At 44.8% G+C, this 25,632-nt stretch overlaps 2 protein-coding genes across 2 annotated transcripts in view; both read right to left on the bottom strand.

Annotated features, from left to right (window-relative positions):
- The window catches only part of ercc6 (excision repair cross-complementation group 6), a 28,469-nt gene extending 6,958 nt beyond the window's left edge, over window positions 1–21,511 (bottom strand). Inside the window, 15 exon segments of the mRNA XM_080781803.1 lie at window positions 855–1,066; window positions 1,069–1,072; window positions 3,160–3,255; window positions 4,129–4,245; window positions 6,610–6,786; window positions 7,198–7,368; window positions 7,636–7,771; window positions 12,831–12,989; window positions 13,579–13,710; window positions 16,814–17,543; window positions 18,007–18,106; window positions 18,710–18,830; window positions 19,281–19,509; window positions 20,623–20,840; window positions 21,415–21,511. Of these exon segments, the coding sequence (XP_080637929.1) occupies window positions 855–1,066; window positions 1,069–1,072; window positions 3,160–3,255; window positions 4,129–4,245; window positions 6,610–6,786; window positions 7,198–7,368; window positions 7,636–7,771; window positions 12,831–12,989; window positions 13,579–13,710; window positions 16,814–17,543; window positions 18,007–18,106; window positions 18,710–18,830; window positions 19,281–19,509; window positions 20,623–20,830 (2,592 nt within the window). The 5' untranslated portion in view covers window positions 20,831–20,840; window positions 21,415–21,511.
- A 1,085-nt stretch (window positions 21,512–22,596) lies between these two features.
- Window positions 22,597–24,684, bottom strand: LOC308327899 (sodium/myo-inositol cotransporter-like; the record flags this gene model as incomplete). The annotated part of the gene is made up of 1 exon (XM_080781524.1): window positions 22,597–24,684. The coding sequence occupies one exon, from the start codon at window positions 24,682–24,684 to the stop codon at window positions 22,597–22,599; it is 2,088 nt and encodes a 695-aa protein (XP_080637650.1).
- Between the last annotated feature and the right edge of the window lie 948 nt (window positions 24,685–25,632).

Below are 25,632 nucleotides of genomic sequence, written 5' to 3'. Positions count from 1 at the left end.
TGTCAATTTCCACATATCATTATACGTCAAAGTATAGAATAGGAATTAAGGTGTTGATCAGACTATTTGATTAAAAAGCCACTTTAAAACGTATAAGAAACGTATTTAAAAACGTATTCTGATTAAGCCATTAAAACGAGGAAGGCATCCTTAGATTTTAGTGTTGGCTAATAATAATGGAGCATACAAGCTCATATTTGCTCATAGCTTGTGCTATTTTAGATTTTTTTTTTAAAGATCTTGAATTAAAACAAATCTTCTCTTCTGGGGGTCCCTGACACTAAATATTTTCAGATGGGGGTCCCTGGCACTAAACATTTTCAAATGGGGGTCCCTGGCACTAAACATTTTCAAATGGGGGTCCCTGGCACTAAACATTTTCAAATGGGGGTCCCTGGCACTAAACATTTTCAAATGGGGGTCCCTGGCACTAAACAATTTTCAAATGGGGGTCCCTGGCACTAAACATTTTCAAATGGGGGTCCCTGGCACTAAACATTTTCAAATGGGGGTCCCTGGCACTAAACATTTTCAAATGGGGGTCCCTGGCACTAAACATTTTCAGATGGGGGGTCCCTGGCACTAAACATTTTCAGATGGGGGGGTCCCTGGCTAAACACAAACCATGTCGTGCCAAGGACGCCCCAAAATGATATAAAAACTACTGATATCGAAGGCATTTGTAGAATGGAATGGGGGGGCTTACAGAGTAAAAGTGGCCATATCTAGGCGGCACAGAGCTGTTATTTTGAAAGAAATCCCAGCGCTGATTGTGTTAACCCCTTTTAACGTGTTTATTTATTTTATTTTATTTCGACGTCAGGCCAAATGTGTGAATTGAAAGATGTCCAAACCTGTCTGGACTGTGTGAAGAGCAGAACCCGGTGTCCCTGTCTGAACCAGAGGCGCAGCAGGGACTCCACCACCATCAGTTTGCCAGAGCGTTTCCAGAAGCCAAAGTGCTCCTCTTCGGTCAGCGACTCCTCGGGTACGCCCCTCAGGATCCGCGGGCCGCCCGAGAACAGGTCCGGATGGTTGCAGATCTTACGCAGCGCTATCAGACCGCGAATACCTGGAACGACACCAAACAATATTTGATTTTCATTATTCTATTGTAATGGAAGGGCTTGTTAGAGTAAGTTGAACTAATTATCGGTTTAACCCATTTAGGCCCGACGTCGAAATAAATAAAAAGTCTTCTGAAAGGAGATATATTCAAAGATTTGTGCCGCATTTTTAAGGTTTTTCAAAAATAGCTACAAGCTAGGTGGCGCTATGAGCTTGTAGATCTGCTATTTTTCAATAGCTAAAGTATAACATGATGCTTAGTTAAAACACCAAAAGGGGTTCCCGCCCCAAAAATGGGTCAATCGATTATTTGATTTTATTATTCTATTGTAATGGAGGGCTGCAAGAGTAAGTTGAACAAATTACCGGCTTGATCGATTATTAAAGAACTATCAATAATGAAATAGATGTTTTGTTTTATAGTACAAATAGCTATTTTTGAACAATATAAAATAGGGCTGAAGGGGTTAATCAGACTAATCAATTTAGTTGATTATTAAAAAAAAAAATATATATATATATATATATATATATATAAAATTAGTTTTGCATTGATTCGTTGATAAATAAAAATGCTTCTCGATAATTCAAAAAAAGTTTACTGATATAATAATAATAGTTAAAAACATAGATTTTAATCGACAGTTAGCAAACCCTTAATTAATTATACAGTATGGCTTCTCAGAACTGACCATTGAACATTATGACCGGTGACATGAAGTGATACGGAACTTAAAACGTGTGTTATGGTGTTGCACCTTTTAAACAAATAATCGCATTTACTTTAGTCCATAGGAATGAGTTTACATAATTTATTTACAGATAATATGCATGCCGTCGTGTTGCGTCTCTGATGAAGGCCCAATGGCCACTGCATTAGTAATGGTGGTTAATGGACTGAGAGTGACCGCTGAGAGAGAGAGAGTGTGTAGTACTGTGTATAATCCTGCTGTGGTCACCCTGGGCTCACTGGCCATGTCCATTTGGGTCAGTGGTGATGAATGTCTGGTAAGAGAGAAGTCTCTCCAGGGTGGAACCTGGACTAATGTGAAAAGACCGACCTTACAAGCCCTTAAAGAGGTCGTCATAAAGAATAGTGGACGCAGGCCTCCTATTAGGCGCATAATAACATTAAAACGTACTCATTAAAGCTATACCAAAATGAAATAATCTAATGATGCCACTTCGAGGTGTGATCACAGTGGAGGTGTACGACGGAGGAGAACGGTGCAGTTATGGAACGGAAAAAGGGAGAAAGCAAATGAGCCCCGCGAGTGAGAGAGAATGAGCGATAGAGAGAGGGTTTAGTGGGTTAAATAATGAATAAGGCATGTCTAGTTCCTGGAAATCTTCACCTGACCACAAGTTTTGCCCCCACCCCCCCATTCTTGTTATAAGGCGCTGGTCAAACAAGAGCTCCTCACAAAAGAGGACCCAGTTACAACATTGGTTGAGGTTCTCAACCTTTTTAAATGCGAGGACGTCCAGTTTGACATGCATTAGGGTTACCAGACCACGATTTGATATGATTTGTAATCTCTGGTACCCCAATCTACACAGTAAAGACCTACAAACTGAACTCTTGGATTCCATTTGGTTCCCAACTATGGTTCATTTAGCTCAGCACAGCCCCAGGGGTTCCAGACCCCACAATGACAACCAGTGGGTGTTAGACATACTAACAGTCCTACAGTCATTAGTCAGACAAACCCGTGTTGCGGGTTAAAAAAATCACCTGTGGCTCCCGACACACGTGGCGGGTTAAAACTAAGCTGTGCTGCGGATTTATACATCACCCGTGTGAGGTTAGGGTTTGGGGAGGGTGTCTGACTGTTGGTATGTCCAACCAGTGCCTTGCAGATCCATTGTTCAATTTCAATGAACACACTTGGGCTGTATCTTAAGTACCAGGTCTTATTACTTAACTTAAGACCTGGTCAATGCTCTTTGGCCACTCAGAATAGCCAAATGGCATTGATCACGCCTCCAAGGTCTTAAGTTAAGTCATAAGACCTGGTACTTAAGACACGCAAAATACAGCCCACTGTGTTTTTGTAAATGTGGAAAAGGAAGAAAGCTAATCCCGATTACCATCATGTCCCCGTTCAGTATCTGGTAGACCTCTTTGGAATCCAAGAAGGTCTGATACACCTCCCGCTGTTCTTCTGTTAATCTGCAAAACAGAACCTGCGCACACACACACAGCCGCACACAGCCGCACACACACACACACACACAATGGTGCAAGACTGTTTAATGAGCAGCAAACATCGTCTTTAAAGCCCCTTGATGAAGTGGGTGGGTGTGCGTAGAGAGAGAGAGAGAGAATTAGGTGCTGTGTTGTGTTTTAGGAGCCCTCCCTCCTGTCCTGAGGGAGCGACTTAATGAGCTGAACTGGACTGGGGGAGTCAAGCCAACGTCAACCGCGAGGACAGACCAGAGACCAAGCCGCCTTAACCCATTTTGAACGGGAAGCCTTTTTTTGGTCTTTATAATTTAGCTATTGAAAAATAGCAGATCTACAAGCTCATAGCACGCCACTCGGTGGCGCGCTTACGAGCTTGTAGGTCTGCTATTTTTGGAAAATGGTTAAAATGTGGCGCAAATCGTTGAATATTCAGAGCGAACATTTTTAACGAAAAAAATACAATTTGCTTCTGGGGGGGTCCCTGGAACTATGTATTTTGAGATGGGGGTCCGTGGCCCAATAGAGATAATTCTGGGGGTCCTTGACATGAAAAGGGTTGAGCACCACTGACATAGAAACATAGGTTTTTCAGAAAAATTTTAGGATTTAGAAGCCTTTTTTTTCCAGTCCAAAATGGGTTAATGAATACCTGATTCTTTTACTTTAGCGGGGACTTTATTAGCCGGCGTCACCTTGACGAGGGCTACGCAACATTCATCAACGTCTCTTTACACGTGACACATACAGTCACATCCAATCAAGTAAATATCTCCCCAGTTAAAGAGAGGGACACAAGCGACGGTAGGCCGTTCGATAGTCTGGGACAGAAACACGGGTCAAACGAGGTCTTCTTATGGGGTGACTATTAATACCTGTTCGTTTTTGTCAGGCAAGGCGAGGCTGTCCTTGACGTCCGCTTTCATCCGCCTGAGCAGGTACGGGTTTATGGTGTCCCTCAGCACGCAGGCGCACTTGTACGCCGTCTGGACCTGGTGAGAAACAACAATTAAATCCTTGCAAACGTTTTTACACACACACACACACACACACACACACACACACACACACACACACACACACACACACACACACACACACACACACACACAAAACAAGAGACAACCTAAATAGCGGCAGTACACAGTAAGGGTAATGTTTGAGCAAAAACCGGGTGCAGTACTTAGTTTAGACAGTTTTTGGTTTAGACTAGTCATTTGGTTAGACCAGTCATTAGTCCTACAACTACAACCTATCTCAAACCCTCACCCTAAACCTAACCTCCCCCGGGGAAGCACACCTAAACCTAACCTTAACCCATGTCTAACCAATGACTTAGTCTAAACTAAGTATGCACCCCCAAAAAAACCCAGGGATTCAGACTTCCGAGACTGCGTTTGCCGCAATATACGATTCATGTCCTACATGGCAATCGAAATGGGTCTCCGTGCAGGAGGGGAGATGTTTCCGCTTTGAAGTTTGAGACCACCTGCAACCACTGCAGATGAGCTGGTAAATAAAGTTATATTTTATTCACTAGAAAAAGGTATTACACACAAAAAGGATCACAGCTTTAGGAATTAAATACAAGAACTTTTAACTATACTTTTAGCCCTATCGTACCTAATTTTGGGCATGGCATTATATAGGCAAACATTTTCAAAACATTTCATACACTAGCGATCTACAAGCTCACCTCGAGTCTAAAAATAGGATGGTTAAGCCGTTAAGGCCTGCAGATTATAAAACAACAATCTGAGACATCTCAAGACATTTGGAGGACCTGCAGTGCAGATCCCGTTCGGCCGAAGCCCCGTCACACCTGTCAGTGTCTCCCGTGTCCAGGCTGGGGGGGTAACGCTTGTCGTTTAGCCCCCCCCCCCCCCTCTCTCTCTCACTTCCTCTCTTATCATCAGCTGCCTCCTCCTTCTATCCCCTCTCAGCAGAACAAGCCATTAAACATTGATCGGAGTGCTGTACGGCCTCTTGGGGCCTTGGAGCTTTCCCGCCCCCTTTCATCAGTGCTGTGGGGCCTCTTCCATTTGACACACGGCGGGGATTCTGCTCTCTCCAAAACGCTCGGCCCTTATACTGTGCAGCGGCTAGCGGCTTGTCCTGTCCCTGTAGTACAATGTCCTGCTATGCCTTATCCAGAGTCGGGGCTAAAGGCCAGTTAGACCTTTTAAACGTGAAATCGCTTGGGGATGGGTGCAGGGGGGGGGGGGGATCAAAGACAGCCCTGGAGGGGACACTAACACTCTGGGTTGTGGGGCCTCCAGCACAAAGGAAGGAGGACCTCGCTGTAAGCTGCACACACGCACACACACACACACACACGCACACGCACACGCGCACAGGCTTCGGTAATGGATCCCACCACAGCCATGTCCATCCCCCCCACCCTGCTACGCAACACACACACACACACACACGCACTACACAGGTTGTTATCTACACACAGCTGTGATTCTAAAAACCATTGCATGTCAAGAACTCTAAAATTGATATGCATTTGGTCACAGAAAATGATTTGTGCCGGAGCAGACAGACAGACCCCCATAAGCGAAGATTTTTCAACATTTGTCAAGACATCTTTTGAAAAGAGCTGATCTACAAGTTCATAGATGGGCTAATTTTACAGTACAGTACAGTACAGTACAGTACAGTACATACGAGCAGCATTGGCTGCCGAGTTTTCTGGAGGAAGAGGACGAGGCGAGCCGAAGCTTTAGCCCTCCCCGACCATTTAATAACATCAATAATTAGTAAAGGTTTTTATTATCGACAGCGGAAGAAGCATCAATAGCCCATCTTAAATAATTAAATCCATACAGTCAGTGAGGGTTATTAACGACTGGACACTAATGACAAAAGGGCTACAATTTAGCTCACCGGCTCTCCACTTTAGCTTCTCTCTGTCTCTGACACTAGGGATGTGCCAACATACCCTATGCATGCGTCTACATTATCGTTCCACTGTCTCTCTCTCCCTCATATCAAACTACCTCTTCATTATCAGACAGAGTGATGGAAATGAAGTACGCGAGTGCCCGCGCGCATCCCTGTTCATGTTTGCACCAGAGTAATATAGTAAGAGAGTGGCGACACGCTTTGATCTCGCTGCAAAGCTGGTTACCTATGGGCGATTAGTTCCAAACATTGCTCCTATGGCTGGAACTATTCCATTGAGATAGAATGAGCACTTCCGCATTCCATTGTTACAATGAGAGTCAACGGGAGTGTCATTACTCTCTTACTAGATTACTCTGGTTTGCACTACATACAGTAAATGTAAATGCGACTAGATTCGTACATTGTGTGTGTGTGTGTGTGTGTGTGTGTGTGTGTGTGTGTACCTGTACAGGTGAGGCGTTGCTGTAGCCTCCCATGGTGATGGGCACAGAGAACTGCTCCATGAAGACGGGCAGAGTGCCCAGCTTGCCGGGGAAGACAAAGTCGAACAGCGACCACAGTTCCTTCAGGTTGTTCTGCATGGGAGAGCCGGACAGGATGAACCGGTGCGGGGTCCGGTACTAGAACGAGAGAGAGAGAGACATAGAGATATACTGCGTGAAGAAAAATATGTCTTAAAACACTTATGGGTGATTCATACTTCACCGTAGGACAGTGTCATGTGGTGAAAATAGCCGATCTAAAAGCTCACTATTATATGGAGCCTTGCGTCCCAATTCTGGGGCAAACATACGTGAGCTTGTCGATAAGACTATTTTTGAAAATCTGTGAATATTTGACGCAAATCTTTGAATATATTGTTGTATGCATTTTGTGCACACCTGGTGGACTCCGGCCAACAACGTATATATACTAGGATTCAAATCGTTAATGTTCAAAGGAACTTTCTATTGTTTATAGCTGGACGTTCTGTGTGTGTGTGTGTGTGTGTGTGTGTGTGTGTGTGTGTGTGTGTGTGAACATACTCATACCTGTTTACAGGCAATGGTGACGCCGGCGTTTGGGTTCCTGATCTTGTGGCCCTCGTCCAGGATGATGTAGTGCCAGTCGTAGCGCTGCAGAGTCTCCTCCAGGAGCCTCACCGCCGAGTACGAGGTGATCAGGATACCGTGACACGCTGCTATCTCAGGTATCAGCCTCTCCTAACACACACACACACACACACACACACAGTAGATTTTTCTAGTGGATTGCCTGTGTGGGTCGAGGTTGAAGATCAAGGTTACGTGCTATAATGCTGCATAAACAGATCTCTGGTGCCCCCCAGAGGGGAAAACAATCCTCTGTCAAACAGCAACTCTACTCAGTATATACGACCATCTGTGCCACCAAGCGAGCATTGCATTACCCACTCATGCAGACATGACGCGTTTGTTGCATAATCCCTGCGTGTGCCCCCATGCCCGTACCTTGTTCCTAGCGTAGGAGCCGGTTTCGTGTAAGACGGCCACTCTGAACGGAGGCCACCATTTGTGGAACTCCTTTACCCACTGGTGCATGACTGTAGCTGGGCACACGATGACCGTAGGGCCCAGGCCCTGGTACCTGCAACCACAGAGGAGACAGAGTTTTAAGCCATTACACCCATTAAGAGTTTTCTGAAAAAGATTTCCGTCAGTGGTTCTCAAACCTTTCCTTGTCCAGGACTCAAATCCTGCTACCCTAATAGACAGGGGTACATGAGCACCTGGCCGTTCATTCGTGCTCTATCTCCGACCAAGCCACACTTCCACCACACATCTCTCTATGCAAAATAAAACCTGCACACTCCCACAAAAGACATAGACTACATTGCATTCGCCAAAAATGTCTTCTTTACTGTTTAAATATTACTTTTCTGAAACACGCTATTCTTGCTCAACCTCAACAGCCTACGTCAGAATCGTCATGTTGGCGTCTACTACGCCAACTACGTTCACTTAATGGGGCCAGTCCTTCACAGTGACACACGCGTTACATCAACCACGCGACCGGGATGGTTTCTACCCCTCAATGTCGTGCCTACTCTACACTGCCATCCCAAGTCCCCTCCCCCTTTCACTGCTCCTGTGTGTGACCTGTGAACTACTCTCTGGCTGCACTGTTATAGGTCCAGCAAGCAAATCATGATTGTCTGTTTGTGCTCAATAGGTCACCATCACATTCCGATTTTAGGTGTTGTGTTTTGTATGACATTTATTTTGGCCAGTAGTTTCATATCTATCCTTTTCCCTTTCACCAACACAGACCATGCTAACGGTGTTAGCGCGTTAGCATCACACAGCTTACAGCGTCAGTGTTGCATGAATACTTTCAACCATGACAATGCCGACTACTTTTGCTACACACACTTCCCAAGGATTACGGAGATGTCTTTATTTATTTTTTAAGGTTGAGAAATGAAATAATTATGGTCGTTTCTAATCTCAGCATTTCACAAGAGAAAGACGTGGATGCCTTTCGCTGCTGTTGCCATGTCTCATAGAAACAAGTAAATAGGTCTATAAAAATAATCCCAAAACAAGCGCATATAACAGGGGTCTGTAACCTATTTTAAATGAAGTGCCATGTTTTCATTTTCTAGATAGTCAGTCAGCCACAAGCTCACATCACAACAATAATCCATGTAATAATCACAATAACAATACTAATAATAATAATCATAATAATAATCATAATAACAATAAACTTCTTTGTAAACTCACTCATTTACAAACAAGCTCACATCAGAACAATAATGCATGTAATAATAATAACAATAATAATAATAATCATTATAAGAAAAACAACAATAACAACAGTACAGTACAGTAAAGACGTACAGTAAAGTACAGTACAGAGGACAACATTACAGTACAGTGCAATACTAAGGAGTGCAGTACAGTATTATAATAATTTATAACCCATCCGTTACTACATGTGCAGGGCACACTACTGAGTTTAGACTTTTTATGCAGGGCCTGGGAAATAAGGCAGAATCTTTTGTTTGTGTAAAAAAAAAGGGAATATCAACAAAACATATCTGTTTATTGTACACAATGCAATATTGAATGCAATGATATGGTGTGTCCTGTAAGCCCATGTGGGCTGGGCGCCTTTGGTGCATGACACAAAAATAAAGAAATCTATCTATCTATCTATTCAGGCCCATCCTGCTACCCTAATAGACAGGGGTACATAAGCACATGGCCGTTTATCCAACAGCTTTCTCCGACCAAACCACACTTTTACCAGACATCTCTATATGCTAAATAAATTCGCCACACTCCCAGAAAACATATAGACTACATTGCATTCGCCAAAAATGTCTTATTTACTGTTTAAATATTACTTTTCTCAAACACGCTATTCTTGCTCAACCTCTACAGCCTACGTCAGAATCGTCATGTTGGCGTCTACTACGCCAACTACGTTCACTTAATGGGGCCAGTCCTTCACAGTGACACACGCGTTAGATCAACCACGCGACCGGGATGGTTTCTACCCCTCAATGTCGTATTTGCTGCGCCCTTCTAATGCTGCGCCACGCCTACTCTATACTGCTCCATAGACAGCGACTCGAAGTCGAACAGCAGCAGCAGCTCGCCTCCGTCACAATTTAAAGCCCACAGCACTGCACAGCCCCACACCCAAATGAATCGAATTAATGAATAAGGCGCTTATATCGCTTTTGCTCAGTGGATGGGACATTTACATTAAAAGCTATCGGATGGACGCGTGGACAACGGCATGGTTGTGTGCACTCGGAGGGAAAGGTTCCATATAGCTTCCATGCTAGCTGCTTCAGACACAGGGGAGGGGAGTGAGATGGCCCGCCTCACGGGACTCCAGTGCGAAATAGCGCTTATGCAACAATTACCCTAAAAACAACACCACAACTCAATGTCATTGTGAATAAGAATTTCGAGCAAAAAAAATATTTTTGGAAGGACACTTTCAACCAGTATGAAGCTAAATGTGGAAGCCGTGTGTGTCACACCAAAACGGGTGACCTATATAATCCTGTCACGCCGTGCATTCTGTGCTTGCGTGCGCATTTCCCAAATCTCAGTCATTTATCCACACATCGCTCTCTGTGTGTGTGTGTGTGTGTGTGTGTGTGTGTGTGTGTGTGTGTGTGTCGCGTCGCCCTCCAGCTGCAATTGCGAGTGTGCGCTTTGGCAGACTTTTTATGCAGGGCGTGGGAAATAAGGCAGAATGTTTTGTTTGTGTAAAAACAAAAAAGGGAATATCAACAAAACATATCTGTTTATTGTACACAATGCAATATTCAATGCAATGATATGGTGTGTCCTGTAAGCCCAATTAGCCCATGTGGGCTGGGCGCTTTTGGTGCATGACACAAAAATAAAGAAATCTATCTATCTATCTATTCAGGCCCATTCAATTAATCTATCACTACATTAGTTGCCTGTTCAAAACTAAACTACACTTTATGAAATCATTGTTGCAGCCTACAATTTACAATTTAGGCATTTAGCAGACGCTCTTAATCCAGAGCGACTTACATTAAGCAAGAACAAAAAAGCATGGGTATACATCACATAAAAACATTTATCATGAAACATGCGTAAGCTAAGAAAGTAACAGTGGAATATCTATAATGAAACTATACATATAAGCTATACATCTATACTACTATGCTATACATATGTACTATGACGTGCTATGACAATAGCACATACAATGCACTTATGCTGTCTACATAACATGCTATAAGACTGTATCAAATGCTATCTAAGTCTACAGAATTGCTATCTAAGGGGGTGGGGTAAGTGCTATGGGCCATGATGGAGTCTGAAAAGGTGGGTTTTCAGACTACGGCGGAAGATTGGGAGTGATGCTGCAGTTCTGACTGCAATGGGAAGTGCATTCCACAGTTTTGGAGCCAGAAGGGAGAAGAGTTTGGGACGTGTGGAGTGTTGTCCCGGCGTTTTTAGTGAGGGTACTTCCAGCTTCCCTGCGTTGGCTGATCTGAGTGAGCGGGAGGGTTTGTAGGGTTCGATCATACTTGCAAGATATGGGGGAGCCATACCTTTGGTTGCTTTGAATGCCAGCATCAGAGTTTTGTATTCTGTGCGGGCAGCGACCGGGAGCCAGTGGAGGGAACGGAGCAGGGGGGAGACATGTGAGAATTTTGGCTGGTTGAAGACCAAGCGAGCTGCGGCATTTTGGATCAGCTGGAGAGGTTTAAGTGCACAAAAGGACACTACACACATATATTCAGGCCCATTCAGAACACATTTCCCAAATCTCTGATTTATCCACACATCGCTCTGTGTGTGTGTGTGTGTGTGTGTGTGTGTGTGTGTGTGTGTGTGTGTGTGTGTGGGCGTGTGTGTGTGTCGCGTCGCCCTCCAGCTGCAATTGCGAGTGTGCGCTGTGTGCAGGGCACACTACTGAGTTTAAAAACACAGCTGAAACATGAAGTGGAGTCTGTCAACTCCTGCAATTTCCTTCTTCCCATATTGCGCTGCAACGACACTGGGATGAGCCCGCCGAAGGCGGGCGAAATTCTAGTGATATGAATTTGGCAGCCGACCCCGTCTCAAAATATTTTGTTCCAGGGGCCCCCAGAAGCAAAGATGTGAGTTACAAGAAATATATATTTAAAGATTTTTCAAAGAGGAGAGGAGAGGAATAGTGTAGGTAGGAGTTTTTAAAGCCAGTAAGTTGTAAGTGAGTTGTAATGTTGTTGGGTGAACCTACAGTATGATTAGGCTGGGCGATAGTGGAGCTGAGGGCTCATAGAGTTTTATTCAGCCTCAGCAGTTCACCAGCAAATTGCACTCATCACTTAGGCTATCGTGCCAAATATAAAGGAAATAGGGGCTTTTTAAAAAACAAACAAGCAAATGAACAAATGTGCCATGTATGCTCAAAGTGTGAGGCACGGAGGGGGTTGAAACACGATGCAGTGCGTCTGAGTAACAAAATCCGTGGTGCTAATTTAACTCCCTTTTGGTTCCATTTGTACACGCTCTTGAGTTACATATCTCGATTGCTCTCTTCCTCACCTGAGGAAGAGGAGCCTGGGAGTCACGCTCAATTCCTTTGAGGAGACTCAAACATAACACACACACACACACACACACACACACACACACACACACACACACTCTAATGGACCGGTATGAACCTCTGCTTGGTGGAAGGCGACTATTGATGCTGGACCTTAATTGAGTTTGCAAACAATCAATTTGTGGGCGTCCGCAGCAGACATAGTATTGACCATCGGGGAGGCTCCTCCTCCTCCTCCGCCCCCTGAACGCATGCGTCTTTCTGCCATAAAAACAAACAGACCCTCCCTCACTGAATTTAACTGTGTCATGATGGATTTCATGTACTGTAGCCCCCAACCCCCACCCGAACACACACACACACACACACACACACACACACACACACACACAAAGAGAGTGTCATGTCAGTGTTTTCTCTGATGTCTGCAGTAAGAAAGTGAAGAGTCTGATAATTGAAACATGTTTAATAATTCAGATGAAAACTCTCAAGCAGAAATCCCCCATATCAAATATTCATACCACACAGACACACAGGCTCTGCCCACAGAGTGAGAGAGAGCGTGCGTACATGCGCGCGCCTGCGTATGTGTGTGTGTACGTACTTGTAGTTGCATCCTCTGGTCCTCAGCTTGCTGTAGCTCAGTCCAGCCAGGAAGGCGATGACCTCGATGGTTTTACCCAATCCCATCTCGTCTCCCAGAATGCCACCTGCCTGCTGACAGTGGAGTTCCCACAACCACCGTACACCCGTCTGCTGGTACCTGCAATATGCACACGCGCACACACACACACACACACACACACGCACAACATTAGGAGAGAGCAGGTCAACGCTTATGTACAGCAGAACATGCTCACAAAACGGCAACGTGTTTAATTAAATGTACTGTCTACACAGTAACAGTAACCCTAACCCAAGTGACGTGATCTCTCAAGCCCTCATCCAGTCAACTTCACACTCGCACAGCGGTTCTCTAGATATGCAAAGGACAGCCAGACATAGGCCGACGTAAATACAGACATTTCTTGAATTTATATTCAGTTTGTTAATCCGTCTTGTCTCTGTTCTTTGCATATCTCCCGCACTGTTTGTTCGTACCATGGACTTTTGTTTTGCCGAGGACCCAAGAAGTGCATTGTCGAGTGTGAAGTCAATGACGCAAGCAGCCACACTGCAGTTCTCAACAACCCTGCGAGCAGCACTTGAGGGGCCAAGGAATTGTCCTTCTCCGAACGGACACACGCACTAGGTTTAATAAACTCTTCGTGACAGTGAATCACTGCTGTGGACGAATTAGAATACACACCAGGCTCCACTTTAACTTCTTCTCAGAAGTCAGAAGAACTTACTTGAAGAGTTTCTTCCAGAGGAAGCCGGGCACTTTGAATCCCTCGTCAAACTCTGCATCGCTGTCCTCCGTCTCCTCTTCGCCTCGTTCTCTCTTGTCCTCGCGCTCTCTCGCGCGCTGTCTCCTCCATCTCCTGGAAGATAACGTACGGAGGAGATGGTCATGTTGCAGCCCTCGCAAGTGGAACACACGCCCGTTCTTGTTCCACACACATTCTGGACTGTTTCAGTTGTGTGTGTGTTTAGTTGTTCTGTCGGAAACCAAGACTTTGATATTCATCTAGGGCTGTAATCATTGATTATTTTCATAGCGATTATCCTACCGATTTGTTGACTAAACCCTAAGTAGCTTGTAATAGTGGCTGGCTGGGGCAGGTGTAAGGAGTCAGGACAGAGCATTGTCTATTCCCAGTGAACTACAGTAAAAAGAAAAATCACACCTGTGTGAAGTGAGGGGCGCCAATATATTAAAGTCTAACTCATGTTGATTAGGTGATGTAATGGTTTATGTAAAATAAATGGTGCCAACACAAACATTAGACGCCATTAACAATAAAGAGACAATAACATAAACGCACACATTATGAAATACATTTTCCCTTCATTTACTAAACAAACTTTTAACTAAAGACAAACATTAATACACACAGCGTGGATCTTGGAGTTTTAAAAAGTAAAAAAATATATACATCCCGGCATTTACTTTGTTGGCCTACTGGCAGTCTGAATAAGACAGTTGCCACTTAATCAGTCCAGTCAGTGGTTTGTGAGATTAGCCATGGACACAGACACACAGACCCTCTTCCAGATAAGAGGGCTCAGCCCCTAGGAGCATGGCGTAAAAAAACGAAATAGGTGTTAATGTAAAGAAGAGCAGTTTTAATAGAGCAAGAGAGAGCGAGAGAGAGAGGGGGCAGTTAGAGTTACAGTCGTCACACAGCAAATGAAGATTGATACAGACAATTAGTACAGGGAGCTCCCCAGAAAGGTGCGGAGTGGAGGATAAGAATCCATCTTCATTTGGGTCTGGTCCTGTCACCCTGCCATGAAAACTGGTCCTTTAGCTGGGCCTGGGAGACCACACTCTCTAATTAAGTCAAGACTAAGCATTGGTTCAGTTAATTACACTTTTCTTCCCTCTCTCTCTCTCTCTCTCTCTTTCACACACACAACCCTGCCTACAACTACAATACCACCACCACCCCCCACTAATAATATGATTTGCTTGTCTAAGCTGGCGTCACCGTCCAAACCCTGTCAATGCCGTCGAATTGACATTCCATCGCAGCAGTGCAGAGAGAAAAGGACACATGCCAACACCATTTATTTGGCAGCTATAAATATGAAATCTCATTAGGGCTGCTCTTCCATTAATTTGAGCATTACAGTGAGTGAGTGTATAAAGCCATGTGCGGGAGGATAATTAGGGCAGTGTGAGAGCAGAGCGAGTGGGAGAGAATTTGCTTAGTCAAGAAACAGCTGCCAATCTCATCTGGGATTAACGCTCCCCCCCCCTGCTCCCATGATGGAACCCAACAGTAACCAACTGGTTTCCTCTCTACAGAGAACGACAGTCAAATAGAATAACTGCAATTACAAATATGTTGCTCCGTAGTTAACGGCTAAATTTGGTACCCTGCGAGATCATGTGTGGCTAAACTGGCTATGGCTATGTCCTTTCTTTAAACTTTCTGTCGCCCCCATTTTGGGCATCATTATAATAGCCGACAATTTGCAACCCAGAGTCGCATGTTTTCCTATGTATTTTGGTTTCACTTATGACGTGCTTTCTTATTTTCTATCAATCTGCTGATATGTTTTGAGGTATTATTTCATGTTCATGATATGGCTGTGGTGCATGTTATTGCTGCGAGTCTGGCAATGATTGGAAAACCCCGCTCACCTATCAGACTAGCCTGATTGAGTGATTGGCACTCACAATGTTTGTGGCACCTGGGCAGTGTGGCTCTAGTGTCAGTCCAGACAGGGTGAATGTGAACAGAGAGAGAGACGGTTGGATTATTTCTCCAAGTCTTGCCGAATTAATTTCTATTGGATACCACTGGATGAAGATTACCTTTATTTCCATTGTGGATTACTACATTTCCAGGATTAAAGCTTTGGGTTTGTGACCCGACATTGCAGAAGAGTTCAAGGGGTGGTAAGAGGAACCTTTACCATACTCACTGCATAGACTTCTGCAATATGCTTTCTTTTGGACATTTGAGTTTAGTTTATGGACAGTGCCAGGACACTAATTAATTTACTGTAAACCTTTTGATGCTATGTTTGTTTAAGTGAATATTTTGTTATTTGAAGCTATATTTTAAGCAGTTTAATACATTTCAGCTAAACTTATTTACTGATTATTTTAGTGATTGTATTCTTAACTGGGCATACCTATTCACACGCACCTCGACAGTGGGCGCAGGGCCTAATAAAGCAATCATGGAAGGAGGTACCATTCTTTTGGAAAAGGATTACTTTATTGAAAGAACTACGTCTGGATCCTAGTGGATCATCGTCAGGTCAGTAGGTATACTGACCCTACCTCCTTCCATGTATTCTGAACTGACACACCACCTCCCTCATTTGATATCATTGGTGCTTCAATTATTATTGTTGCAACCATTATAAGTTGTTCAAATGGCAGATTTACAAGCTCACAACAGCAGAGCTATCGGCTATTTCCGCTATTCGCCCTACGATGAAGAATATAAATAGTGGTCAAGTACCATTAAGTATTAAGTATAATTATGAAATTGTATTTAGAGGAAAGAACATGTCTTGAAGGAGGGCGAGTGCCAAAAGTGGCCTTTGGTACCACATTTTATACCACTTTTTAGGTATACCAAAGACTACTTTTGGAGCTCACGCCTTATGATATATATTTTACATCAATATCTGCAAAAGAAAAAGACTTCTACAACATCACTTCAAAATGCGTGTAACTCTTAGACAGGGTCAGTCTTTGTATCAAAAGTGCTTTCAATCAAACTCTGATTATGAAGTAATAAATAAAACATCTTACAGTACGTTTTAACAGCGGGCGACAGCCAGACGAATTTTCCGGAAGTGCATTATTCAGGCGAACGGGCGATGGTCGAAAAGTGGGCATCGCCCGAAAATATACAAATAATTCATCTTTTTGGGCGATGGCCCGCTGTTAAAACGTACTGTTATAGTAGACATGACACGGGTTTTTTTAAACCGTAAGTAAAAGTAAGAGCCTCTCACCTTATTCTTTGTTTGTAGGAATTAAAATCTCCATCATCTATGGATTTCTTCTCTTTTTTCCCTTTCTTCCCAGAATCCCCCCCCTCTTCCTCAGAACTGTCGGGGCAGTATTCCTCCTCGCTGTCCTTCTTCTTCTTCGGTTTCCTCTGCCCTTTTTTCCCCGCGCTCGGCCTCTTACGGGGCTTCACCTCGTACTCCTCGTCTTCATCGTTTCCCCCAAAGATCTCCTCGATGTCTTCTCTCGCCTGTCGGTCCGGATCGAAGCCCTCGTCGCTGGGCAGATACTCGGAGCCTTCTTCGCTGTCCGTCTCCTCCCCCTCGGCACGGGGCCTCTTCCGGGGTTTGGGTGGACGCGGCTCGGCCTTGGGCTGGGCCTTCAGGGCGGTTATCTGGAGCTTGTGCAGACGTTTCCGCAGCTTCTTGTCTTTGGGGGAGGAGGCGAGTGCTCCGTTGCTCTTCTTCTTGCCCTCCCCCGCCTCGGGGCACTTTTTCTTCTTCTTCTGCGGCGTCGGCTTCTTCCTGTCCGTGGCCAACTTGGCCTGGTCCGTCAGGTACTGGTCGAAGGCGGAGTTCTCCATCAGCATCGTGGCTTTCCGGGGTTCCTTCTTCTTCTCCTCCTTCTGAGGGATCCGCGTTCCGAACGGAGTCATGTGGCCCGTGCGTATAAGCTCCTCCCACTCCGTCTCCTGCGACGGCATGAGCATGCTGCCCAGCGTGGACGGACCCGGTTCTGGCAGAACAAACACATGGCACACGCAGGATTAACCCATTTAGGCCTGACATCGAAATTTAAAAAAAAGAAATCTTCTACATCCTCCAGTTTTCTGACGAAGAGGATTAAGTAGTAGTGGGACTGTATCCTTACTATTGTGAAGTTGTAGTTCCCGGGGAATCGAAAGCCAACATCTTTAACTACTAGCCTAAAAAGGGACGTCCCCCTTGCCCGGGGGGAGATATTAGGCTTTTGGTCATCTCTGGGCCACTACTGCTACACTCGCCTATCTTTTGACCCCCTCCCCCCCCCCCATTCGGGTCATGGCATCAATGATAAGCCTGAGAATCGAGCCTAAAGATATAATTTTTCATTAGGTTTTTGGTCATCAGGCAGAGGCTCTGAGCCACTACTAGTACTGACTGCTCCACAGTGTGACTTATGGAGGTTCATTGGTGACGTAGGGGGGGCTGACACTCACCTTCCTCCTCCCCATCATCCTCTGGCTCTGCTAGGAGCTCGGCCTCGACCGTCGTGCATAGTCTCCGCTGTTTAGCCAGGATCTTCTTCAGCTGATTCTCCTGTACGGATAAGGTGTATAACAAGCTCATTAGAAATGGTCTCATGGCATTGTTGTTCTCTAGCCCATTTTGACCTGAGATCAGATTCTAAAAAATGTCTGTTTGAAAATCACAGTTTTCTGAAAAAGCTATGTTTCTATGTCAGTGGTTCTTCGATTATTTTCAAAAATAGCAGACCTACAAGCTGCTATGAGCTTGTAGATCTGCTATCTTTCATTGGAGAAAAACGTCTTGATGTTATCACCTCTGTCCACTGCGTTAGAGAGAACCATCACTAGTGTCATTGCATCACGACATGCTCCCCTATATTGCATGGAGGCTCCCGAACATTGCTAACAAACTTTTAAACTATACGTTGTACGTTAAACTACTAACAATTGCATGGCCTGTATAATAAGCTTAAAGTGTTATCACAACCTATTTTTGTTGACAGGACTATATGCCATACAAAACTATATGTAAAGCTATAGAAGAGTTGAGTAGAGCTGAATGGAGTAGAGCCGGTACTGTACAGTGGCAAAGCTTCATTAGCGGGACATCACTATTAAAGTACAGTTAGACTGGCACATTCCCTCACAATGTGAACGCAGCCACATGTAGTACCTTATTCTCCCTCTGTCGCGTGACGGCATCGAGCTTCCTGCTGATGTCCTTGCTGGAGGCGGCGTAGGGTCTCAGCTGCTCTATGATCTTGTTGATGTGTTTTAGAGCTGTGGTAACGGACCTGAAAACACGCACAGTTCTTTTCAGTCGAGTTTATTTGCTGATGCATTGTCTGAATTTACTACCAAATGTTGCAACAACTTTTCACTTTTTGAGGTATGCCCAGCTTTGTGTGTCTGTGTACCCCATAGTGATGATTTGATTGTCTGAGCACGGAATGTGATGATGTATCATTATAAGAGCACCCCTCACTTCACACGAGTGTGATTCTTTTTTTTTTTATGGCTCAGTGGAATTTTACACAAATGGCAGTATCTGCAGGAGACTATTGATTCAGCCTCCCCAAAATTGCAGTAAACTAAAAAAACTTCCATTCCTGGAGGGACTAAAGAATCTTGCACTTAACCCTGATCAATGCAGTATGGGCACCATCCGTCATCTGAAGTGCATGTAGGAAGTTTAAAAGGCTTACTGCATTCTAGTTCTTTTTCTAGTAGGAGTTTCCCCTTACCGAACATCGTCCCTAACGGAGCGGTATTCCTTCTCGGCCTCGGCCTTGGCCTTGGCGTCGCTGGCCTCCTGGATGGCCTGGTCCACCTGCTGCAGCACCCCCTGCTCCAGGACGTCCTGGTCGTACACGGCCACCCCCAGGCCCTGCAGCTCTGCTGCCCCGGAGCTGGCACATGCTGCCTGGATACGCTGCCGGTTGATCTGCACCAGGGAGCCAGGCCGCTTGCCACCTGATGGTTGCACGTTCACGGGGCATTTAAAACAGATATTACTGATGCTATCCTTGTAAGGGATGTGTATACCTTCATCTGTTTATTTTAAAAGGGACTAATACTAAGACAAATATATTGCTTTCATAAAAAGAGAATATTTCACTCAATAGGAACTGCTTCCGTCGCAAGTTGATGTCATATGTCCGTGTGTGGAACCAGGGGTCCTCAACGTTTTTGGCTGGGGACCCCCGGAGATGCTTTGGCAATGTCTCGGGACCCCCTACCAACCCCCAATATAAATTGGGGGCTACAATAACCTTAATAATAGAGACAATACACCATAAATAAATACTGAAACTAGATATAATCATTAGGGAAGGTGCATGTATGTACTATGTGTACTATATGTAAACTCTTCATTTCCATTTTCCAGCCATTCATTTGCGAAAATAATTTGGGGACCCCCCCAAATTAATTTGGCGACCCCCCCGAGGGGTCGTGACCTACGGGTTGAGAACCCCTAGCTAGACTCTAGCCTTATGGAATGCACATGCTAATAAAAAACATAATACTTCCAAAGGTTGACATCATCAACTTGCGACAGGAGCGGTTCCTATTGAGTGAAAGATTCTCTATTTATGTTATTTTAGTTGTAGAGGGCAAGTATAATGTTTTAAGGGTTCATTTTAAATGTCAAACCTTTAGCCTACTGTACTAACTCCTGCGTTTGTAAAGGAAAGCAGTGTAAATTATTAACACAAGGAAATAACTAATCGAAAAATGAAAGGTCGACATGTTCATTGGAAGGACAATCTGGTGAGTCACCAGAAGCAATAAGTCGTGGATTATATGTGTGTGTGTCTGGTGTGTGAGGAGGAGGAGGAGGGGGGGGCGGGTTATCTCAAGCAACTCACACAAGCCGTAGTAGATGTGAAAATGACCCCCAAACAGTAGTTTAAGGTGAAATTCCCGGCTTTAAACGATAAATGTCCATAGCGTTTACTCATTAACACTGAGTGTACAATATGTAACTAAATGGAGCCCTTTATGGGTTACAAGTGTACACTCAGAGCAAAACTAAAACAATACTTTCCCCCCAAGTGAGAGTTGTCACAGATGTGGCTTAATTACCTTCCCCAGGGGTTGCGGTGTTTTCGGGGTACACTGCAGCAGCAGCAGCCTCAGGGTTGGTGTCAGCCTCCTGGCTGGTTCCAGAGCCTTTGGTGGTCCCATCCTCCTCCTCCTCCTCATCCTCCGAACCCCCAGCGGCGAGAGAACCAGCGCTCTCTGGACTGGACAGCGACGAGGTCTGCTCCCCTCTGGCGCCATCTACTGGCATGATGACGCAACTGCAGCACACAACAAAAGCAGCAGGTCTGGTCAAAACGAACCTCGGAGACCACAGGCGTTTTGTGTAGGTCAAAACAACTGACACTCGTAACGTTAAATGCTCAATGTAACGGGTCCGTGAAAATACACGGACCGTAACGCTACTCAAACTGACTAAATGTATAGGAGCTGTAGAAACACGACTTAATAGGCTGCCCTTGTTTAGCCTGAGAGAGACAGAAGAACAATTTCACTTCACTCAAGCTGTGTCAGAGACTGCGTTTGCAAATGACAGTCAGCCAGCTTAACGTTATTAAATAATGCAAATCTTAAATATGAAATATTTCCTACTAGACATTCTTCAAAAAATGTAATGTGTTGTGTTGTGCTTATAAGCATGGTTCACCATTCATCACAGCACCTGCTTTGTTTACGTGGCTAGGCTAGCCTTGCTAACAGTTAGCCAGGGGGGCTATTGGGCTAAGCTAGAATACAATTTACCCCCTGACTGACTGTCGTCAGTTTTATTAGTAAACATGCAAGTGAAACTATCTATCTGAAGGATGGAAAAGACTTACAAAACAAATCACTTACAAAACGTTCAGTTACACAAAACCAATGGCTTCTTAATAAGAAAATACATGTTTTTTTGCTGCCAAGCGACTCCTTTCTCCTTTTTTACAGGCTGCAGATCCGGTGTAGACTAGAGGGAACCAGCGGATAAGTAGCCTCGGTCCCAGGCTTACATGCGAAAAGAAAAGGCGGATACGGGAAAGATAGCGTTTGTGTGGCTGGCTGACTGCTCGTACATGAGGCGGGCTTTACACCGGATGGCCATTCGGAATAGAAACTGGACCTGCTCAGTTCAGAGTCAGACCACCAGATGGCGCCCTTTAACCACTTTCAGTAGCCGACCTACTAAATTAACAGAATCATGGATGCTAATTAATGTACTATGACCCTAGGCTATGAACCAGTTGTAAACTTGGGGGAAAAACCCCAGATCTCCATATATGGAGCTGACCTGTTCTGACATTCCATTATGTTGATCTGACCTCATCAAACCCTGTACATGCTCCATATATGGCCAGTAGGCCATATAGTATATAGTAGCCAGTAGGCCTACATAATTCATTCCATATGTTGATCTGACACCCCCATGCCAAAGTGCCAGCGCTCGCCCAGCAGTCTGCTGTCACCCAGGCGGATGTGTGCATTAAGACACCCAGGCGTCTTACTGCAGTAGTACCATATGTATACAGTAGCCTAATCTAATTACTTTCAGTGAGTTTTGGACTGAAAGGGAGCTAAAAACCAGACAAATAATCTTAACATACGCCTGGTATGTTGTGGAGCATTGTTCATGCCATCACTCTTTAAGTATTCATACTGTCCATAGTTTGAATGCATATTAATATATGTTGTGTACAGCATGCTTTTGTTATGTGTTTTTGTGGCTTTCACCTTTATTTTATATATATTTTTATGGAGGGATAGACAGTAGGCTGACAGGAAATGGGGAGAGAGATGGTGATAGTTTGGAACCAAATGGACCCATAAGGGTCCATTTGGTTCCATTTGTACACTCTCAGAGTTACATTAACATTGATTTTACAATATAAATTGGGGGTCCTAGAGATAGAAATGACATTAAATGGGTGTCTGTAGTGTAGACTAAAATGGGGGGTCCTTAACATTTGGGAACCACTGGCCTATACTGTATTTGAGGAATATGTCTGCCTGCCAATCTGCCCATTAGTTCAGTGTTGAACAAAACTATAGTGAAAAGTAAACATACATGAAGATGCACACTGAGCAGACAAGTAGCAGGCCCAGATTTAGTAGCAGTTTAATTCTGGGAGGCTCATACAGCATCTCCATAATAACCCTCTCATCCTCCTTGCTTCCCTTTGGTGTGGTGGTCTGTGCTCCCTCCTTGTACCCACAAAACCAATTGATCAGACTCTGACCCATGTCACGCTTTTCTTCCTCATCCCTGATCAGCTCAGCCTTCAAATTGCCAATCTGTTCTCCAGGGGTGGTTGCCGGCTTTGTCTCTGTGCTTGTTGCTGGGTCAAGATCAGTGGATGGGATTGGGAGCTTGATGTCTGGCATGTCTGCCCCATCTAGACACCTCTCATCCAGGGGAAAATCCTTATTACGATTGCTCTTCTCAATGTCATCTTGAGCCTTGAGGGGAACCTTTCCAATGTTGCGCAGCCCCCACAAAGTAGTGGTGCGCACCTGCTCTTTATCTGGTGGAGGGGTGCAGAGACTGACCAACACAGTGACAATCCCTGACACCCAAAACAACCCTGCTGCCACATACATGTAATGGACATGTGTGATGAAGGAAGGCCTGTCATCTGGTTGATCACAGAGAGGCTCACGGTAGATAAATACCAGGATCAGACGCAGAGTACCTAGTGTGAGGCCTGTCAAGCCTCCCCAGAATGCACCTGTTTCGTTGCAGCGTTTCCAGAACACACCCAATAGGAAGAGGGCAGCGATAGGTGGAGTCAGGTAGCCAGTTACTTCCTGTATGTAGAAGAACAACTCCCCGCCCTGCATTTCAATGATGACAGGGACCCAGGCAATGCTAATGGCCACCATGAACACCACAAACAGTCGGCCCACGACCAGTAGTTCCCTATGGGATGCACCTTTTCGAGCACTCTGGTAGATGTCCAGGGTGAATATGGTGCTGGCGCTGTTGAAGATGGAGTCTAAATCACTCATCAGGGCGGCAATCATGACTGCCATCATCAGCCCCCTCAGACCCACAGGCATCACAGACATGACCAGACGTGGATAGGCGATGTTAGAGCAACCAGCCCGAGAGCCACACACTGCCAAGCAGTGCTCTGGTCCAATGCAGGCAATCTCATCCGCAAATAGGATCCGGGAAATCATGCCTGGAATGACAATTATAAACATGGGCAGGACTTTAAGAAATCCAGCCAGGAGTGTGGCACCCTTGGCATGAGCAATGTCCTTTGCTGCGAGTACTCTCTGGACAATGACCTGGTCAGCACACCAGTACCAGATGGAAGCCGGAGTTTGGCCAAGAAGGAACCCTGGCCAAGGCATGTCTCCGTCTAGAGGTCCACGAAGCATGTGCAGAGCATTAGGCTTCGGCTTGATGCGGCAGGAGGGAGAATATGTGAAGTTTCCACTGGACAAGATAGCAGAAACATTGGGGACGGCCTGCATGTACTTTGTCCGAACATCCCCCAGCCCACCCACCTTAACAAGACTGATCGCCATCAAGCTGAGGGCTCCACCAATCATCAACACTGCCTGAAGAGCATCTGTGTACATTACTGCCACAAGTCCACCAGTTACTGTGAGCACTGCAGTCATACCAATCAGAAAGAGAATGGACAGATAAAGGTTCCAACCCAGTGACTCCTGAATGAACAGAGCTCCAGTATACAAGCTTACAGATATTTTGGTAAACATGCAGAGCAATAAAGTCAAGACAGCAAAGTAAACCTTCAGCCTGTTGCCTCCAAAGCGTTTGGACAGATACTCCGGCATGGTGTAGACCCCTGAGTGGATGTACACAGGGGTGAACACCCAGCCTAGTAGCTGCAGTAGCAGAAGAGCGTTGAACTCGAATGCTCCCACAGCAAAGCCACTCGCAGCTCCTGACCCAGCCATGCCTATGAAATGTCTACTGCTGATGTTGCTGACAAAAAGTGATGCTCCAACCACCATCCACGTCATAGAGCGCCCAGCCAGGAAGTAGCCACTTACAGTGCTGCGATTGGTCTTCCACATGGCAAAAAACCCAATGCCAAGCACCAGCACAAAGTAAAGTGCTACGACAGCAACATCAGCTGCCTCCATTCCGGGACCCATAAGGAAACACTCTTCTGTGCTAACTATAACAAATGGTTCAATATTTCAGGTAAAGGACATAATAGCTTACATGAGAGAAACAAAACTAGAGTCTACAGATGTATGAATTAACATGTATTAATGTGTGTGGCAACATATGCCATGTGATGTGAGTCATTATTTCATATGCATGTCATATGGGCATATATGACATGTACTGTACATACCGTATATGGAGTGGACATGACTGACGTCAGAGCGAAGCGTTCTAGAGCGGATACTGAAACAGTCTCTTTATGTTTGTATGGGGTTTGTGTGTCTAGACCGGATCTGAACACTGAGCAGTAAAATGACTCCAGACTCACTCCAGTAAAACTAATGTCACCAGGACATGAGGTTTACTACCGTGGATTGTTTTAATCAATACATTATCAATGTTCAATATAATACTGTAGAATGTAGATGTTAGCTCACAATCAAACCTCTGTGCATACTTCCTTTCAGGAGCTGGGCTGGGCGTTCAAGTGTGCGTTACTGGCATTAATGGCAGTAACGCACATGTTCTTGTGTAATGTTGCTAAATTGATGATGTGAGACGCCATGTGGTCCATGTAAATACATGGACACACTTCACACAAGTGTGATTTCTTTTTAATCTGGAGACAGTCATATCCCTTTTCAAACACAAGGGCTCTTTCATGTTTCAAGGTCTCTTGCGGGAAAACAGAGAGAAACAATGTAGCTATTGCTCAAGGAATACATAGTTTTGGTTTGTTTTTTAAATGTGAGAGATGTTTTTCATCCAAACGTCTAAAGGGAAAAGTTGACTGAAAACATAACTTTGACAATACTGTAAATTGAACTATGTGTTTACCCGGTTTTATCAATGCACAGCCTTTGCTGTCCATATGCAGATTATGTATCCACACACGTGCATTCACACACAATGTCACAAAACTATAAATACTA

The sequence above is a fragment of the Protomyctophum bolini genome, assembly GCF_963924005.1.
Source record: "Protomyctophum bolini genome assembly, chromosome: 14".
In the NCBI taxonomy this organism is placed as follows: Eukaryota; Metazoa; Chordata; class Actinopteri; order Myctophiformes; family Myctophidae; genus Protomyctophum; species Protomyctophum bolini.
The sequence above is the reverse complement of the archived record's forward strand: the minus strand, read 5'-3'. Positions and strand labels throughout refer to the sequence as shown.